Raw genomic sequence first — 20,360 nt, 5'->3', positions numbered from 1 at the left:
TATTTGTATGTTAAGCTTGATTAATATTTTAATCCCAACTTAGAGATTGGTATTTGTCACATACATACCCATCTAACATAAATATATGTAACTTATAATGGTCATGAATGATGAATGATAATCATGCTTCAGGGTTTAGCATTGCCCTTTTGAAAGTCACAAATGCCTTTAAGAAATTTGAGATAGGGAATTGAAGGAAATCCCAGAAACACGAACGACCAGCAATCATCGGAAAGCGTTGTGACAGCATTGCAGCATGCTTGTGTTAAATTGCTGCTTCTTTGGAACTGAAACAGTGCCTCTGTGACTGCAGACACACACTCTGGTGTGTTGTAGAATGCTTGGAGGCACTTTCCGGGATCTGCTTGGCCCAGGCCCACATGTGAAAGCCCAATCTGAGCCCAAATCAACATGCATGCAGCTCCAACTGCCACCATTCTCGTCAAACTCAAAGCCATTGCGATTGAGAATTTGTGCAAGTTTCTGGCTAACTATATATATATATATATATAATTAATTAATTGATGAGTTACTTAAGAGAAGTTTGGTAACGTAGGGGTAATTAATCCATCCAAATTACCGTTATTAGGGATTAAATCATTAATTATCTGCGCCCCATAACATTACTTGGTTGAATTAATCACATGCATGTAGTTATGTAGTGAAGGATTTCAGCTTTGTGCAAACCGTCACGTTTCATGATGAAGTAGTTTGTGCTATGAAAGAAATCATGCATGTGTGGCACATGATGACACGTGCAAACACTATGATTTTGTTCCATTTATTTATTTATGGTAAACGAAGCAATATAATCTGATTTTGGTGGAAATTCAAGTGCAATCGACTTCATGTAAAGTTGATATTTGAGAGCCATTAGATGATTTGACTCATTTAACTAAATTTTCATCTAATAGCTTTGGGATATCAACTTCAGGTGAAGTCAACTTCACCTGAATTTTCAACTCTAATTTTACATCACATAAATTTATCCTAAAGTAATCTATGTTTTTATGAATGATGTTATGTGATATCTAAGATTAGGCCACTTGATTTGGGAACTAAATTACCCAACATACATTAGAAGAAAAATAATATAAGACTAACTGATAACCTAGTTATGCCGTAATCGCTGATTGATTAGTAAAATTTCCCATATCTAAAAAATAACTAAACATAAATTGTTGTATCAAAGCTTAGTTGTTTCGGGAATGAAGAAGCTCATCCCTGCGTTCTCTAATTTTATCCATATCAAGATTGCTCTGATGCTATTGTTAGATTAAAATAGGTTTAATTATTACATTATTTTTATAATTTTACTAAATTTGTAATTAGATTTCTATATTTTTTTATTAGATTTCTATATACTTGTTTTTAATTTTGTAATCAAATCTTTGTTAATATAAAAAATATTAGAATTGACACAATATTTTTTTGCGTTGGTATCCACAATTAAAAACTTAATTAGATCATTAACCACATATTTTTTCAAAAAATATTTCGTTATAACATTTTTTATACGAAAATAACTTGATTATAAAATTAAAAGTAATATAGATATCTAATTAAAAAAATAAAAGTATAAGAACCTAATTACAATTTGATAAAACTATAAAAATTAATAGAATAATTAAACCATTAAAATATGTATGGATACCAGAATCATGAGAATGAAGAAATGAGGTAACGTTTGATTGAGAGATAGAGACGGAAAGATTAATACTGAGAGACAGAGACTAAGAAATAGAGATTGAAATAAATTTCAGTATTCTGTTTGGTATAAAGTGGGAGACAGAAATTAGAACAAGAATAAAATTTTAATTTAATTTGTACAAAAGGTAAAATTAGAATTAATTAATTGAAATGAAGATATTTTAAGTATAAAATGTTATTAAAATTTCAGTCTCCATCTTTAAAAATTTTAGTCTTCTGTATCTCCACTCTTTAGAAGTACTAAAATACTTAAATTTTAGAGACAAACACAGAAATTTTAGTATCCGTCTCTAAATCAACAAATATGATATTAAGTCTCAGTCTCTCAATCTTTATCTCAGTACCTCAAAATAAACCTACTTGAAAGATATAAAGAGAAAAAAGCACATAAAAAAAAAAGCAAAGTCATAATATTAGAAAATTTGAAGAGAAAGCTCGGCGACCTTAGATTAGCTTTGGCCACTACTCCGTATTATCCCTATCATGACAATCTCTAAACTCCAATTTTAAAATTTTAATACTCCAATTGGGATTTATTCGGAACCCTTCCTTTTTTTTCTTTTCAGAATTGGTGGAAAAATACATATTTGGAACCAAATAAGAAGACTAAATATCTATTTTGATTCCTGAGATTCACGCGATTACTCAATTTGGTATCTGAAATTTAAAATTATTTATATTAGTCTTCTAGATTTAAGTTCGGGCATCAATATGGTCCCTCAATTTTTTTCGGCGATGACTAGACAAACGAAGTGCTGAGATGGCACCTTCCTTGCCACGCTGGATGACGAGTAAACAACGTTGTTTATTTTTGGCGCCCAAACAAGTCAAAAATAAAGAATAGTGGAAGTAGAGAAGAAGAAGAATACTTTATTTTGGATCTCCATCGTTTCTTCTCTCTTTGTATACAAAGCGACGACATTTATAACTTGTTTGGATACCAAAAGTAAACCACGTCGTTTATTCATCATCTAATACGGTAGAGAAGGTGTCATCTCAGCATTCCGTTTGTCTAGTCATTATTAGAATATTAGAAAGAGTCAAGGGACTATATTAGTGCCCAGACTTAGAGGACCAGTAGATAATTTTAAATTTTGAAGACAAAATAGATAATTGCGTAAATCTCCAAATCCAAAATGGGGATTTAGTCCAAATAAGAAAGCATCTTGAATCTAACTAAGCTCTTCGGAATCTACATACCAAGTTTCAGACGAGATATTCAAAAGCGCACGAGAAATCACGTGGAATGCAAGCAAATTATTCAGATTAGAATCGCTAAGAACAAAAAACGAGCAGCAGATTAGAACCAATGAGAAATATTAATATAACAATAATAATCGTTCACATTTTAATAAAGCAAGATAGGTTTACTCAACAAGGTTACTAATTTCTGTCCTAATCACTAAACTCGACTCAAATCCATTCCCCGGGATACAATTTCCTACTAATACAATTCTGAATTCACTTTCTCTTCTTAGATGGTGGCTGTGGAGTCTCCTCTTCATCTTCCTCCTCCTCTTCTTCCTCATCTTCCCCCTCATCATCATCATCTTCCTCATCCCCATCATCGTCATCATCATCCTCCCCATCATCACTGCCTCCAGCACCATTAGCCTCAGGATCATCTTCAGGATCACCCCCTTCCTCGTCACCTTCATCACCTGAATATTCCTCTTCTCCATCATCATCCTCATCATGTGCATCCTCATCGTCGTCGTCGTCATCATCCTCATCATCATCTGTTTCACTATTCTTGTTTTCTAGGAAAGCATGTTTCCTCTCACGAAGGTCTTCTAAAGGAAACCTGACCAAGATTTAATATATGTCAAAATATTTAATTAAATTAAACATTATTATATCAAAACAACTGCAGTATCTTCAATGTCAACATGAATTTATGCTTACCTTGCATCAGTCAAATTTGAAGATGCCGAATCACTGACACGACTCAGCAGATATCCAATCTGAGGGGAAAAATCAGACAGAAGGAAAACAAAAGATGTTTACTGAATTCAATGCAACAGATTATAACAAGTATATTATAGTTCATACTCAAAAAACACTTCTAAGATAAACTGAAGCTATGGCATGCATATGTGGATGAAATTCTCTGTCACAAACTTAAATCTACTAATGCAGTTTTAAGAATTGTTCATATCCAAGAAGAAATTGTTTGTCATCCGTTCTCTCTGTAATATTCACAATGGGACTTTGGACAGACAGATCCACTTTAGTATACAATATACAAAGAAACTAATAGAATACTTTGCATCTGCTAAGGCCATATTTGATATATAAACTCTAAACTCTTAACCCTATAGGGACGGGAAAAGCAAAAGGAATAAGTGGAAAATTGTTCTTTCCAATTGATGCGTTGTGTATTTCCCTTATGCATGAAAAGCCCAAACTACATCAAATTTTACAGCCTAGAGGCCGAAAATGCAACAACAGGCATGCACATACGAGTGAAATGCAACATCTGGATATGCCAATAACACTTTGTATAAACTAAAAGCAACGCATCTATCTAAATCTAATAGCATATTTAGCCATGACTTACAGCAAGCACCAAAACACATCATGAATTGGTCAAAACTCAAAACCCGGTAGCTAAAAGTGGGAACAGGTAAGCAGTTCCAGTTAAATCCAATCTAGTTACATGAAAGTGAAACACAACTGTAAAAGGAAACACTTCTAGCATAGGTGCTAAAAAACAAGATAAGACACGGAAACAAATCCACCATTCCTTCTTAGTTCTTACTGAACTAAGCAAATCACATGGAAACAATGAAAAACACAAAGAACCAAAAATTCTTAGAAACAGCAATGATTGAATGAGGTTCGAAGTGACTGAAAAGTGCAAGATTCTAAAGAGAGAGAGAAAGAGGAATGAATTACGAGAGCGAGAGATTGGGCAGAAGCGAGGACAGTGTGGGCCAGAAGAGAAGGAATCTGAAGCTGAAGAACCTCCATTGGCAAAAAGTGTGTGAAGCTGAAGGTAGAAAGCAGAGAGTCAATGGGTTTCGGTCCGAATCTGGTTACAGTAAACCCCTCTTTCTCCACCGTTTTAGGGTTTTTGTGTACGCCAATCCTATTCCCTTTTTTTGTTATTCTCACCCCCCAACTTTTCTTTCCTTCCACTCCTAACCCTATTTTATTATTTTATTATTTTGATAATTCAGATTTTAGTCTGAAGCCCGTTCTGGTCTTCTGGAAGTGCCCCTAACAATTTTCTATTTTCCCAAATTCCACTTGTGACCTTCTTTTATTTTTATCCACTAATTTTTAGAGCTGATTTCTTTCTTCTTCTTCTTTTTTTATTTTCTTTTTTGGGCCAACAAACTCTAAATTTTCGAGTCGTCTTCGGATCTAGTTACCCTGTGGGCTTCGGCCACTTTTTGTGACCAAAAACAATAATTTAGTAGAATTACTCTCCGAATCAAAAATTCAAAACACACTATTTTTACTCTCTTCTATTATGCAATTATTTTTTATTTAAAAATTTTCCAATTTTAATGTCCCAATAAAAAAATTCAAGCTAGAGGCAGGTTTCAAATATAAATCGTAGTCACTTTCACAGATAGATATAACAAAATGTTACTGTTATAAACCAAAAAAGAAAAAAGTGAAACGAGTATAACAAGTAAGCAACCGTATATATGTAAAATGAAAAATACCTGAAATAATTAAAACTTAAGCCAGTTAAGTGTAACTGATACAGTTTTGTATTACTTAATGGACAAAAAGACATCACAAAAGTAAAGCATTACGACAACCACAAGCACAAGCAAAGTTGGGACCATAGCCTGATTATGATTATCAATCAGTGACTTTATAGTGGGGATGCAATTTTGCAAAGTAGATGTGACAAGGAAATGATGCTATAACCAGGTATCACTATGCATATATATTCAAAATCGAAACATACAACATTACCCCAAAAGATTCATTATATATAATTGATCAAAAGTGTTTATAAGTGTTAATTTCAAGGCTGAATCTATGATTCCTGCACTCCCATTGTGTCACAACCATTCAAGGAATAATTGTATTCATAAATTTCCTCTTTGCAAATGCCAACCACCATTTATTTGGTGTGCCATTAGGCCTGTACGCAACGCTCAATAACCTCCCACTTGTTTCTTCCCTTATCTGCTTCAAATAATTCCTGAACAATTCTGCATTCGAAGAAATCACAAAGCTTGGAACATAGGGATATATATAAATATGATCTATAAATAACTTATTATCTAAAGACAATTTAAGTTCAATATAAGCATGGTGCCTGAAATTGCAATTGCACCCATAAATATCTGACTAAAATCGTAATGAATGTAAAACCAGAAGCCATGGCATTCAGTTCAGTTATTATAGATGATCAGCTCTTTGAAAATACTAGCACATAGTCACAAATCCGTTTTATTAAACTCTCAAGAAAGAGGCATCATTAAAAATATACAAGATATATGAGACAATAAACCATGCATAGTGTTATAAAAGTCAAGAGTTTACAGTTTAAGTCATGGAATTTTATTAGTTAATGGAAGTATTCGCATAACCAATTTTAGAAAGCAAAATCCCCCCACCCACCCCTGTTTTCTCTTGGACTCACTTAAGGAGTGTAAGGTGAGAGATCACACTTTACAAAATAATTGAGAAAAAAAAAATGAGAGGATCCATTCCCAGTTTAGCACCACTACAAAATATGTTTCCAACAGCCAGATTATAGACACAACTCAATTAAAATTTAGAACTATTTAAAACAAGCCTTTCTGACCCAGACGATAACAGCCTTGAGTTAATTACGTCTCATGCAGTATTCTCAAGTTATGAAATGCCTACTCGACTGTAAAGGTCCTAGTGGCTGCAACAGTGAGGCCCAATGCCCTGACACCAACACACATGAACATTGAATCTAACAAACCTGATTAACTTATGATTTAACATATGAACCCAGGAAGGAGTCTTATACAGCATTGTACTCATGATGATGCTAGTACAATCCCTGCCGCCATGCAAAAGCAGGGACAAAGTACATATGCCAAGCTCTGTTATGGGGTTTACAGACCTTTAGGCATATTATCCTTCAAGCCTAACTATTCAACAAAATATTCCATTCTCTACCATTGTGCCTTTACAGGTACCCATGCTGCCACAACTAGCTGATGGTGCAGCTCTTGATCCCTGGCATGACCGAAACCACTGCATACCACCCTGCCCGCGGCAGGAGGAGCAACTTCTTCTGTTATTCCCAAATTGTTACTTTCGTACTCATAAGGAAAATATCTTAATACATGGCAGATACTTGTTTGCCCAACACTTCAGCTATAATAGTGGATCCCATTTTCGTTTTTATTATAAACCATCCAGAACTAACTTAGAAATCCAAGCTAAGCATATGCAAACACACATTTCCCCATGTGAGTTGAAAATGAAGTAAGGCAGCACATGTGGAGATTCTATTCTACCAAATCATCAGCAAGCAACTGAATACAATATATCACAAAAGTAAGGCAGCACACTAATTAATTGACTTCACCCATAATCAACATGTTCCGATATATACGCTTATACATCTAGCCATAGGAGCATAAAGGTAAAGGAAACAGCTCAGCTATCACACATTCACATTAATATAAGGGATGAAACAAGAGATTGACCTGCTTCCTCATGTGATTGAGGAAGTGGAAGAAGGCCCGGAAAAGGAAATCCAGACTCTCCAGGGACCGGAACCTTCTCAAGTCCCAAATTGATGATAGCTTTTGTCCCTTCAGCTAAAGTTCTGCAACCTTCAAGCCTCTTGAGAGCAACATTGATGTAGAATGTCAAATATATGAGAAGCTTATCAGCAGGGCTCTTGATATCAAAGTTCCTGAAGAACACATTCGCTCTGAAGAAGGTTATGGCTTCATCCACTATATCAGTTCTATCTGCACCACACACACAACAACAACAACAACAGCATGAATCTCAGATTCTGAACAATCACAGCAATTTAATAGCACAATCAAAGAAAAGAATTGTGAAAACCTTGATCTGAAACAGGAGCAGGTCCCTTGATGTGGCTCTTGAGAGGAAGTAGAGGGCAACCACAAGCGCTATCGACTTCATCTTCATTCACAAAACTAGAGTGATAAACCTAACAACAACCACAGACTTCATTTCCAATTTGCTAATTAAAATTAAGAATTTGCATAAGCATGAGTGTAATTACAGAAACAAAATTGAATCCCCGTACCATATCTCATGTGACGGTAATAGCAATAATTGCAGCGCCTGATCTAGATTACCCGCTCAGAGTGAATTCATGAACCGAACGTGAAGAGAACGAAAATTGCGAGCAACTAACTTGCGGTAATGGAAATGGATCTCTCTAGTTTTTTATATTTTTTGTTTTCTTTCGTCGAAATAATTTTCAACAGTTAAACACTTAAGGTTTTTTTTGTTTTTTGTCAAATACATTAGATAACTCTAATTCTAAATAGAGAAAAGATTGAGAGGAAATGTCAATGTGTACAAAGAGTTTAGGAATCGATTTAGTAAGATTTAAGGTGTTTATTATTTTTTGATATTCGAATGGTTATTATAGATAGTATGAGTATATTGTGTTTGAGAAATTAGTAGTATTTTATTTTAAATATTCATTTTTTAACTTATATTGGACCAAATAAATAGTTCATTATACACATTATACAAATATTTCATTAGCTCCCTAGCGGGATTCAAATAAATATTATATAACACACTCACACACTTATTATATGTTACAACAACAGCTAAGATATTTTTTCAATCAGTTATAATAGGTGGTATTTGAATTCGAAATTTTTAGGTGTAGAAGAAGAGATTATGCCATTTAAATTATAGTTTATTGGTGTTAATTAAACATTTTTTTTGTTTTTCACGATATTTTTCGACTCGATATGTCAAAGACTAATACGTCGTAGATCTGAGTTCCAACTAAGGGTCTGTCACTGGCCAATAAATTACTACATGCACAAGGCAGAATTTAAACTTTCGACACTTATTTAAGTAAACGAGTGACCAATCGAAGTTGGTTGTTAATTAAACACTTAAGTTAACATAAGTGAACATGTGGGCCCAGACGTCCTATGTTAAAGTCCAATCCATCAGGCCCACGACAACTTTTGTAGCCAGTAGCCACATCATGATTTTGACTTGCCACCTCCCACCTGCCACCAAATTCAGTTGGATGCTCTTTATACATTAATTGTCATTAACCAGTCTTCTTGTGTAAATTGTGATTAGCCAATTGCTATATTTGTTGCTGTAAATTGTAGTTGAGAATTAATTAATATCAATATTGTGTATCCTCCTTGTCCAAATATCAGAGATACGTCAAATTGATAGTGTCTCGGAGTTCATGTAGCCTTGGGCCGTATAGGTATTAATATATTTTCTTAGTCTTAGTTCTAGGAATATATTATATTAGTATATTATATACACATTCTGTTGTTATCAAAACATTAATATAGTATTCACCACTTGGGGCTCATGAGGTACCCACATATTTGTGCTCAATATTCAAAGGGAAAATTTTTCCTTGACATCATCCTAGAGCCGTTCATTCAAATACTATGCAAAATTTTGAAAATGACCCAAGTTTTCGTGCTTGCAGAAGAAAATATCCATCTTATAGTCAATGCAAATCTAGCAATCTAGTTCTTTAATCACATGAACAACCAGTAGCAACCTGTCAATGTTTTCCTGGTATATCAGTTTGATTTATCATACAATTACAATAAGAATGGTAGTTACATGTGAAGTGTCTCTATCTTATTGAATTCAATTTGGATTTAGAGATTTTTTAAAACACCCTTAACTTTCTTTTATACCTAACAATAGAAGGCACGACCAACTATGAGCACATTTTGAAACAGCATTGCATTTACTTGTATGATAGTAGCATTACCCAAGAATGGCAAGTGGCAGTGATTGTTATTGGAGTTGCGTCACATGTTTTCAGCTAATAACACTCTGTCTCCAGCTGCAGCCACAGGAAACTAACTAACTTAGGCATAGCCCTCATGTGTGAGGTTGGTAATGTGTTTCATGTAAATCCGTGATGTGGAAGGATCCCATCATATTCAATGCTTCAATATAAGAACACTACACTGACTTTTCAATGCATATACATTTTTCTTTCTTCTTTTCTTGTCACATTGCTTCTACCAAGCTTAACAGCAGCAAGATATTCAAAAACACGAAATTATATGTAATTTCTTAAAAGGATAAATCAAGTAAGCATAGACAAATAATATTTAATTTCTTAGTAAAGTGGCCCGTTACAAAGCAAAATCTTGGTTTATGAAATGCTAAATACAATTCCAAGGAGGAAAAGAAAAGGGGAACTGAACAAAAACCATTAGACTGAAGTGCACAGCACAATGTTAAACCCATTTCTTATAAACAAGAGAGATTTTTTACCAGAATTTGTAGCTCATAATGGTAAATCCAACCCACTAGGATAAAGAATGATGCAATTTGAAAAGCTAACTATACATGTCAATTCTAGTGGGGGACAAGAAAAACCCAAAAAAGAAAAGACTAGTGAGAAGTTGCAGGAGCAATCAAATTTTAGATTAGGCTAGAAAATGAAGCCGTCAATTCGTATGGAAAGTTTGACGGCTCCCTTTGCGCAGCTAGTTCATGGATGTCCCTCACAATGTCAAAGACTGCCTCTGGTTGTGCTAACTTCAATGCATTCTCTGCCATTTTTTTCCGTTCATCTTGTTTTGTGCTGAACCACTCTGCCACGATTTTCGCTGTTTCCTTAGAACTCCTGGTGAAGACACCAGCTCCATTGTCTACCACATAGGGCACATTTCCCTTTTCCTGTATTTATTATCATTGAAACTGTTAATCAATATTGGAATGAAGACAAAGACAGGAAGAGTGAAAGGCAAGGATCAGAACCCTTTTAATCATTCACCTGTCCAGGGATATAATCATTGAGAATTATGGGAAGCCCTCTGATCAATGCTTCTGAAATTGTCCCTGGTCCAGCCTGAGAATATCATGGAACCAATGAGCCTATGCTAAAATATTAACATGTGAAGTTGCAAATATTGAGTCAGCAAATTGGCTTAACTTACTTTTGTTATGATGCAATCACAGGCTCCCATCCATTTTGCCATTTGTTTCTCAAATCCTCTAATCTACACAAACCAAACAACAAAAGTTTGATTAGTATGTCCTATTCTGTTATGCTCATCTCTAGTACTTCCAATTCATACACCATAGATTTAAGGAGTGAAGCCTGTTAAATTGGCACCTTCACTGGAACCTTCCATTCGATAGCTTCAAGGGTGGATGCTAGGTTCTTGTTACGACCGCATATGATTACTATCTGGCCGATTGGCTTCTGAGCTTCTTTGTCATAAAGCGATTCTCCCAAGGCCTTTGCAGTTTTCTTGACAGGACCAAATCCTTCACCACCCCCCATCAGCAAAACTGCAGGCAAGACGGGATCCATCTCAAATTCTGCCCTTAGTTCATCCTATAAAATTAAAAGGAGAAAGCCAGGTCCATCACAGAGAACAAGAGCTATATTCATAGTAGAGTTTCAGTATGCATAATGCATTTTATGCATACCTTCACTAGAACTGCACGTGCGAACGAAGGCCTAATGGGCAAGCCACAAACTTTGATTTGTTCCTCACTAAGGCCTTCTTGTTGTGCTTTCTTAGCCACCTCTTGTGAAGGGCAGTAGCATCTATTCACCCAAGGATGAAACCTACAAACATGTTAAACATAGCACCTAAACATTAATTGATGAATGATGAACTTTTACTTCCGAACAAGGGGAATTAACATAATGAAATGTAAAAATATATAGAGTTAGCTTACCAAGTAGGATGGCAAGTAGTAAGGTCTGTAATGACAGTGGAAAATATAACTTTCTTCTGCAGGCCTTGCCATTTTAGAACCCACAATGGAATATGCTGCATCAATGGATGCACGCTGATTATAATAGCTGGCTTCACCTCCATCAGCCCTGCTTCCACATCCCTAAAAAATCACATATTGCATTAGAAAAATGGAAAGATTCTACAGCCACAGAATTTATTAATTGTTACCATTGTAGTTATTTTACAAATGATAATAATGATGACATAACATGTTGCAAATGAATCAATAATTTAACACTATAAAATGAAGTTAGTCATTGGACGGCAAAAACTAAGGAGGAAATCTTAGGAGAGGAATGTACCTAGCATAGTAGGCGGCAATGGCAGCTAAATATGCAGAGTGTATCCATCTTGGAGAAGTACTATGAAAAGCAACATTCCAAAGTTGGACATGCTTAACCATGAATTTGTATTGTCCCTCCATATCATTCAATGGCCACCCAGTGTATTCCTTCCAAACATCCTTAATGAATACCTGCAAAATTGAGTAGGCCACCTTATCAGCATAGAGAGATTTAGGTAACAAACTAAAAGAAGAAAAACCAGCAAAAGGCAACAAATACAAAAAACTAATCCTTGTTTCCCAAAGAGAAAAAGATTGAAAACAAAAGCCAGAGGGCAAAATGCTCCAAGAAGAAAAGAAAAGTAAGCCAAGTAGCGACAAATTCTGCGTTACCACAAAGCTAGCTAGCTAGCCAAACATGAAAGACAAAAGCACATGAATGATGAATCACAGAAAAATATCCCACAACCATAAAAATGATATATTCTTGAAAAAAAAAAAAACAAAAAACAAAATTTTTCAAATTTAAGGCCAAAAAAAGAATCTTTTGCGGCAGAATTTGAAAAATTTTGAATGAGCTGCAGAATTTGTTACAGTAAAGATGGGACATACAGAAGCATCAAAATTGAAAAGCATCAGATCCAAATCAAACACCAAAGGCAGGAAGCAATTAGAACAAAATAGTAAAAATAGAAGGTAACAATGGATGAATCATGAATTACCCTGTACTCATCACCGAATTCGATTTGGAAGGCATCACGGATGGCCTCAGCGGAAGCTCTGTGGCCACCACCGGTGTCACTCATGAGGATCAAGACATTTTTGGTCTTTTCAGCTCCAATCTCCATGAGCTCCATTCCAGCATCAGCTCCATCAGCATCCTGTTGGGACGAAGAACTCTCATTGTTGAAACTCTTCTTGCTTCCGAACACCTTCTCAGCCAACGTCTTCTTGGGCGGCGACCCTTCCACAACCTCCATGAGAGGAAGAACAAGACAAACCAAAGAGGAGAAAAAAAAAGTTTCCTTTTTCTTCCTGGAGAAGAAACAAGTTTTGCAGCAGAAGCAGAAGGAAAAACGGTTACCAAACGGTGAAATGATTGGTTGGTAATGGTGAAATGCAAATTGGTACGTTCCTTTTCGTTCGTTAATAATGGGTCATGAGAAATTGAGATGCTAGAATTATGCTTTGGAATTTTTCGACACTGCTGTGACTTCGCTGCCTCATGACCGTTGGATCTCTTCTTCCTCGATGGAATGTTCGGCTACCAAGATTCGAATCTTTCTTTGCGTTGTCATAAAATTGTAACACTGCTTCTGCTGAGTTGTTTACATCATGCTTCTATTTATAATTTACGCTCTATGTACACTCTTCTTTTTTACTCTCTTGCCCTCTTCATTCCATGTATTTGCATTTCTCCCCCTTTTCTATCTTGAATAGGATAACTTAAGTTATGATATTAATTAATCGAATAAAGCATATTTTTTATTCACGAATTTTATTAAAAGTTTTTAAAATATTTTTAAATTTTAATTTTTTTAATTGTATCAATTTTATTTTTATGTTTATATTTTTTTTTATAAAATTGATGTAAATCGAAGACATTAAAAATAAAACTGAAATAAATTAAAATTTAATAGTATTTTTTAAAATTTTTGACAAATTTTAAAATTAAAAAGTATATTTTACTCAAATAAATTTTACTATTTAGAATTTCGCATTAAAATAATAATACATTATAAAAATTCACATGTAATTATTTTTATGTGAAGTTGATAGTTAAAAATGTTAAAAAAAAACATGTTTAACTAAATTATTATTTAATAGTTCTCAATTATTATTAACTTCCATATAAATTTTTACCATAATGCATAGATTCCACAAAACAATTACGTTAAGTATATATTAAAATCAACTATAAAAAATAACTACTAATATAAATATACATTGAAATTTAAAATACACATAAAAATAGTTAAATTATGCAAATATATAATGATTGGTTATGATATGCATAGTTGCCAAAACCGAACCGGTGATCGAACCGGTCAGACTACTGGGTCACTGAATTATTGGTTCAACCGGTGGGTCACTGGTCGAACCGGTTGACTCGGTCATATATAAATAAAAATAAAAAATAGTGAAATTTAAAATTAAAATTTAACATACATATTTTTACTAACATTTTAAAAATTTCAAGTTATTTTAAAATAATATGGAATAAGAACAATAAATATTTTATTATTTTTGCTCTATTATAGATATTTTTATTTTATTTTTTATATTTAAATAACTATTATTTTAATTTTCAATAATTTATTAATTAATTTGGATAAAAAAATATAAAAATTCAGTTATAGTTAATTATATGTTTAAATTTTGTCGTTTATTCTATTGAAATGCATGCTGGAGTAGTGGTAAGATAGGGGTCGTGAATGCTGGCGAACCTGGGTTCGAAACCTGTGTTACTCATTTTTTGAGTAATTTGGATAGGAGCTTCTACCATGGTTCGGCAGCGCACGGGTGCACCGTGGACCCGCGCGGGTCTAGCGAAGTATGGATGCGGACCGGCCGGTTTTCAACGGATTTGACCACCGTTGACCGGTTTAATTGCTGGTCCGGTCCAAACTACTAACCGAATCGGCCAGACTATCGATTCACCGATTTTTCGGTCGAACCGGTCGGTCCGATCCGGTTCTGATAACACTGATGATATGTATATAGTATTTTTTATTTAAAATATATTTTTTATTTAAGGATATTGCTAATAATTATTTAAAGATATTGGTTAAGAAAGTAAATAATAAGGGAAAAAATTAGCATTAATATTTTTAAAATATTTGATAGTAAAATTTTTAAGTGCAAATTTGATTCAGTAAAAATTGGATTGATATGTTTATCAAAGGTTAAAACAAAGAAAAAAGGTATAGATTTTGGCATCTATATAAAAGAAAGTTAAATTTAAGGTGTTTTATTCGGTAGATGGTATTTAAAAGTTTAAACATATCATCCTAGTAATTCATTCTTAGTTTATTTTCTGTGTCCATCCACCATCCAATTTTTTTTTCTCCGTTTTATTCCTATTGCCGACATGTCCTCATCGCATTGTGTATTTGCATGGCAGGCGTGTATATTTTTTGTTGCATACACAGATATTAATGTTTGGATTTTGGTTGTTGACAATATTTGATTGGACTGTTTTGCCCTCGCCATCTCTTGTAAGCATTGGCTTATGGGGTTTGCTTCCAAGGAAGAAATATAATTTTTAAATTTTACTTTAAGACAAAAATGATTGAATTACATAATAACCCACTTTGCGTTGGGAAACATCTATTTAATTTCTACGATTCGTCACTTAGTGGGTTCCTCACTTTCTTGACTTAGATGTTTACTATCTGGCATTCGAATATAGAAAAAAGCTAAACGAATAGGATTCTGCTAGAGCCAATTTGAGTATAGTATTATAGTTAATTAGTTGAAAAATATGTTAGTTAGATAAAAAAAAATGAAATAACTTTTTATAATTTTTATTTTTTAAAATTTTAAAATTAAAAATAAAAAAATAATTGAATTGACTTATGTTATAGTTAGTTCTTAGAGCTTCTCAAACGAATATTATTCGCGACTTTTAAAAATAATAAAGAAAAGGAAGAAAAAATTGCATACAGTGTTATGTGAAATAAATAGTCGATAATTGTTATATAATAATTTAGTCAAATAATCTAACAGTTTTCGATTATTAACTTTACATGATATCAACTATATGTGAGTCTAATACAAAAAAATTTTCTTTTAATTATAGAAAAATACTATTTATCTTTTAAAATTCAACCTTTAATTAATCATTTTAAAGATTTATTATTATTTAATTAATTTGAATACTTACTTTTATGTATCAATTGTTCAAAAAATCAAAAAACAATTATTTATTTTTTATTTTTTCTCTCCTCTAAAAATTGAATAAAGAATAATATTTAAAGGACACCTAATTACATAAAATACTACTTGTTCTTTAAAATTTAGCCTTTAATCAATTTTTTAATAAAATTTTTATTTAATTAATTTAAATACCTACGTTCTCTTTCATGTACAAATTATTCAAAAAATAAAAAAATTATTTATTTTTTATTTTTTCGCTCCTTTAAAAATTGAATAAAAGACAATATTTAAAAAACACCCCCCATACACTTATATTTTCTCATCAAAGATATGCAAAGTGGTAATAATGAGTGACTAGTGGAAGTGACATAGATTCTAAGACCCTCATCCCATTAAGAGAGTGTCCAAGCTTTGGAGGGTTGAGCTGGCCAAGAACAACATGTTTAAACTGCAGCCTGTAATTGTTATTTAAGAGGCAGACAAAATAACCCAATCCCCAAAATCATACGCCACATTCCCAATAATTAATGACACTCTAAATTCTCCATTATTGTGTCTTGTGGATTTTCTTATATTGTTGTTGGGTGAGGATATTAAATGCATATCCCTATCCAACAACTGTGGTTCTCTTTTTGTTTTCTGTCACTGATTTACTGTAACATACGATGTGTTTTGTGGAATTCTATGTATTATTCTCAGTTCAGTGTATTTCACGTTTTTAAAAATTGAATATAATTTTTTTTTTTGGCATAGCTGTTTCGGGCCGACAAAATTTAAATTCCATATTGCTGGTGATAGGAATAAAGACGTGAACGGGCCTTTTTCATTTGGGCTCAAGGTCGACTTTTTTTTGGATATGAAGCGTTCAGTGCTTTTAATTATTTTGTCCTCAAAGTCCAGTTCCAAACAATGATTTTAGAAAACAACAGAAATTGGGCTATTTGGTTTTCCGATAGGAAAATTAAAAGCCCCGTCTGACTTTCTTTCTTTCAGTTCATCTCCTCGGCATAAAATAAAAAGAAAAAAATAAACCTAACTTGAGTTGGTCGAGTGGTCAGCTCACTCGTCCGTTTAAACAAGTGTCGGGAGTTCAAACCTTGTGCATGCAGTAACTTATTAGCCGACAGACCCTTAAATGCAACAACCTTGGAAAATATCGTAAGAAACCAAAAAAAGAAAGAAAAAAATATTATGCATACATTAATACCAACCACAGTATATATATATATATTAAATATATTAATAATTTATTTTTAATATGTATTTTATATTAATGACTGATTTTATAAACCTCTAGACGTAATTGATAAAAGAATTAAATATCATATGACCAACAGTTATTTTCTTATATTTATTTACCTTGCATTTAAGCCAATACTACCTTTTTCTTCTTTCCACTAAAAGGGCCAAAACTGAACACTAATTTCAATTAGTATGGTCATTGAAAATTTGAAATCATGAAACATTTACAGCTACTAGAATCTATATGTCATCCATCACTCAGATAAGTAAAGCTTTTAAGTTGTTACATACTATTATTATGATACCCTATGCATCTATTGATAAGTGATAACTATTTTAAGAGTATAAAATAAGTTACACAATCTCTCCCTATGCTCAAACCCTACAAGATTAACCAGAGATTCTGTTGACTGATACTAATAGTCTCCAACATATTATCCAAGCTGAGCTCATTGTCTTCCATTTTGTTATCTTCCAAAAAACCTTTCATCATTAGTTGCACATGTTCAACTTCATGTTGTAACATTCATCCCCTTGGAAAATATTACTGTCCTTTGACCTGCAGAAGTAGACCTAAACACACAGGGCATGAGGGGTCCCGTATTTCTTCAATACTAGTTCTCTGCTCCAGACAATCCGCATGATAAATGTGACCACATACTAAAACGGCCACAACAGAGAGTTCACAGCAAGAAAGTGAACCTCCGAGAAGATTAAATTTCCGCCTCAGTGGCTTCTGACAAATCGCGCATACCGTCTTCACTGCATCGGGGGATACTGCATCCATTGTTATTGAACTTGACCGGATTCTCTCCGGTCTGGAAAATGTCTTCTCTCTGTATTCTGGGGGGGAAAAAGGATAATCAGAAAACGAAGATCAACTTTTCTAGTGAAATGATCTGAATTCTGAAACATTACTATAAAATTGAAAATTTTAACTTGTGTGGCAGGAATATAAGCACTAAAGACTCACCAACAAGCTGTCTCGATTGTGAGTTGGGTTGATAAGCCAATTTAAAAGGAAGTCTATCATCATACGAAGAAACACCCTTGCCACGAGAAGACGATGCATTGGCATGATTGGCAGAGTTGCGTCGTGAATACTGATGACCATAGTAATGTCTTGAACGCTTCAAAAATATTGAACGGCCAAGACCCTGATGATGATGATGCGGCATAGTTGGATGGGTATTCAGTAGCTTCATAGATCCATCTGTCATATCCAGCCCGGGTTGCATAGGGGGTGCACTAGAGTTGCCTGAATGTGAAGGTTTCTGCAAAGACGCATAGAAAGTTGACAAATGATGGAAGTCAATGTTATCGACTAAGTAATATGAAATCAAAAGAAAGCAGTGGATGCTTGTGAATTACTTTCATACTACTTCCAAAGATAAGCAGAAGTGTACATTCTGTATCTGCACAAGTTTATTCATGTATAACCATCTTCATCAACCAATGGTGTAAGGATGAAAAATGAATAAGAACGAAGAGACTAGAAATTATAAAAGCAAAAGTTACACGAGGAAATACATTAATCAAGAGAAAAGAAGCCAACCTCATCTGACAATAGTTCCATGTTAGAAGAGTGGAGAATGGCTTCTGAAAAATTAATAAAATACCAAAACAAGCATTTAGTTACATGGCCAATCACTTACATATATTACCAAGTACAAATAAACAAGCAAAAAAACAAAAAGGCCAAAAGATAAATGGGACAATTTCTGCCCATCCTAATTTCTTCTAGACAAAAATTCATGAACATGACATCATCCGGCATGCAATTCCACCGTAGATATCCTGCTATCATAAGAAACTGGACATAGATTGACCAACTCCCAAACCACCCAAGCCAGCAAACAAATAGCATGCTACAACAAGTCACAAATTCTGAACAATTTCACTATTATCACAGAATCCAACAAAACCACCCACACAAACTCATATCTATTAATAATCTCAATGCTACTCCATCTGGAAAAAACCACAGAAAAATTGAGGTATAAATGCAATATGATCATGTCTAAAGATGATCGCAATTTGTTAAGCCAATAATTGCAGAAAGTGAGCACCTTTAATGGCAATGCACATAAGTATGGAGAATGAACATTGTGCAAAAGACAATTGAGATCCAACTTATGAAACTAACATCCCAAATTATCTCTAAAATCTGTAAGTGAAAAAAAAAAGAAAAGCAGTAGTGTAATAACAAAACCATTTAAAAGGAGAACGTCATCAAACTATAGGGATAGAAGACGCTAAAACACATGAAAATGAGCTCAAATAATAAAGTAAGGCAAAAAGAGGAAACAATGTAAACTCGTTTATTTTCCCCCAATTTTAGATTGATCTTAGCTTAGGAAAGCTATCTACCTAAATAAAAACTGTCTATATCCACTAGATTTTCAAAGATGTTGACGAAGTAACAAAGACATCCAACTAGGGAAAAAAAAAAACTTTTCAAGGATCACGAAACCCTCGAACGAAATTAAAACCACATAGAACAGGGCTGAATAAGGGTAAAGCAAAGTCAAAGTAAATTGCTTTTCTTGACTTTCTCGTCTAGAAATCATAGAAGAATAAACAAGTGCAGTAATAATGCGCATAACACCCGAAATTCAAAAGAATTAAAAAAAAAAAAGAGTTTGCAGAGTCATCACGTTTTCTCGAGTGCCCCCATCAATGGCACCTCTTTCAAAGTTATATATATTCAAAAAAGGAATATTTATATTGTTTAATCGTTCACTTAAATTTGATGATCACATTACAGTAATAAGTAAGAAAACCCCATGAAAGCAGAGAACAGAAAAAGGGGAAAAGCAAAAGCGTACCGGTTGAAGAAGGAGAAGGGTTGTGAGGATCGGATTGGGGGTGAGAGTGATGAGAAATTCGTTTGCGCTTTCCCATTGTTGGAATATAAAAAGCGAATGGGAAATGGGTTTGATGGTTGAGAAAGAAAGAAGCAAGAGAGGGAGGGTTTAGAGTTTGTTTTGTGAAGCCCCTCTCTGTGGCTCTGCGCTCATGAAGCACATCAAAGAGGTTTTGTGAAATTAAAAGGAAAAAAAAAATGAACGGTCAATATTCCATTTTCTTTATTTTTTTATTTTTATCTTATTTTTTTTACACTGTGTGTGTGTGTATGTGGAGCAGTTTTCCTTGTTTAGACTTTAGAGGTGAAGAGGAATGAACGAAAAATCGGAAACAGAACAAACCACGTGAAGGGAGAGAGGTGTGACGTCATCATTAGGCTTAAATGGGCCAATTGTGAGGCCCAATAGTTTTGCTAATTTTTTGTAACACTTTTGGGTCAAAGCCCA

At 33.8% G+C, this 20,360-nt stretch overlaps 5 protein-coding genes across 7 annotated transcripts; all 5 read right to left on the bottom strand.

Moving 5' to 3' along the window:
* Positions 1–128: 128 nt before the first annotated feature.
* LOC107461536 (uncharacterized) lies at positions 129–458 on the bottom strand. Its single transcript, XM_016080061.1, has one exon. It carries the CDS (start codon positions 456–458, stop codon positions 129–131), a length of 330 nt encoding a protein of 109 aa, XP_015935547.1.
* A 2,552-nt stretch (positions 459–3,010) lies between these two features.
* LOC107461374 (uncharacterized) lies at positions 3,011–4,834 on the bottom strand. The gene is made up of 3 exons (XM_016079854.3): positions 4,609–4,834; positions 3,616–3,674; positions 3,011–3,514 (listed from the first exon to the last, which is right to left on the bottom strand). The coding sequence occupies exons 1-3, from the start codon at positions 4,681–4,683 to the stop codon at positions 3,172–3,174; spliced, it is 477 nt and encodes a 158-aa protein (XP_015935340.1). The 5' UTR covers positions 4,684–4,834; the 3' UTR covers positions 3,011–3,171.
* A 752-nt stretch (positions 4,835–5,586) lies between these two features.
* Positions 5,587–8,144, bottom strand: LOC107461383 (actin-related protein 2/3 complex subunit 3). 2 transcript variants are annotated; one of them, XM_016079862.3, is made up of 4 exons: positions 7,949–8,137; positions 7,741–7,849; positions 7,371–7,640; positions 5,587–5,888 (listed from the first exon to the last, which is right to left on the bottom strand). In XM_016079862.3, the coding sequence occupies exons 1-4, from the start codon at positions 7,949–7,951 to the stop codon at positions 5,746–5,748; spliced, it is 525 nt and encodes a 174-aa protein (XP_015935348.1). In that variant the 5' UTR covers positions 7,952–8,137; the 3' UTR covers positions 5,587–5,745. The 2 variants fall into 2 exon arrangements, with proteins under 2 accessions (XP_015935348.1, XP_052115100.1); XM_052259140.1 differs by having other exon boundaries at positions 5,643–5,878; positions 7,949–8,144.
* Positions 8,145–9,978: 1,834 nt separating this feature from the next.
* On the bottom strand, positions 9,979–13,014 carry LOC107461393 (monogalactosyldiacylglycerol synthase 2, chloroplastic). The gene is made up of 8 exons (XM_016079873.3): positions 12,648–13,014; positions 11,945–12,117; positions 11,581–11,742; positions 11,326–11,467; positions 11,006–11,230; positions 10,827–10,889; positions 10,664–10,738; positions 9,979–10,566 (listed from the first exon to the last, which is right to left on the bottom strand). Exons 1-8 carry the CDS (start codon positions 12,903–12,905, stop codon positions 10,309–10,311), a joined length of 1,356 nt encoding a protein of 451 aa, XP_015935359.1. The 5' UTR covers positions 12,906–13,014; the 3' UTR covers positions 9,979–10,308.
* A 4,203-nt stretch (positions 13,015–17,217) lies between these two features.
* On the bottom strand, positions 17,218–20,143 carry LOC107461400 (uncharacterized). 2 transcript variants are annotated; one of them, XM_016079891.3, is made up of 5 exons: positions 19,875–20,143; positions 18,602–18,645; positions 18,418–18,461; positions 18,020–18,320; positions 17,218–17,889 (listed from the first exon to the last, which is right to left on the bottom strand). In XM_016079891.3, exons 3-5 carry the CDS (start codon positions 18,421–18,423, stop codon positions 17,591–17,593), a joined length of 606 nt encoding a protein of 201 aa, XP_015935377.1. In that variant the 5' UTR covers positions 18,424–18,461; positions 18,602–18,645; positions 19,875–20,143; the 3' UTR covers positions 17,218–17,590. The 2 variants fall into 2 exon arrangements, with proteins under 2 accessions (XP_015935377.1, XP_015935369.1); XM_016079883.3 differs by lacking the exon at positions 18,418–18,461 and having other exon boundaries at positions 19,875–20,140.
* Between the last annotated feature and the right edge of the window lie 217 nt (positions 20,144–20,360).

The sequence above is a fragment of the Arachis duranensis genome, chromosome 1, assembly GCF_000817695.3.
Source record: "Arachis duranensis cultivar V14167 chromosome 1, aradu.V14167.gnm2.J7QH, whole genome shotgun sequence".
Lineage (NCBI taxonomy): Eukaryota > Viridiplantae > Streptophyta > Magnoliopsida > Fabales > Fabaceae > Arachis > Arachis duranensis.
This window is presented reverse-complemented; position numbering and strand designations above follow the sequence as displayed.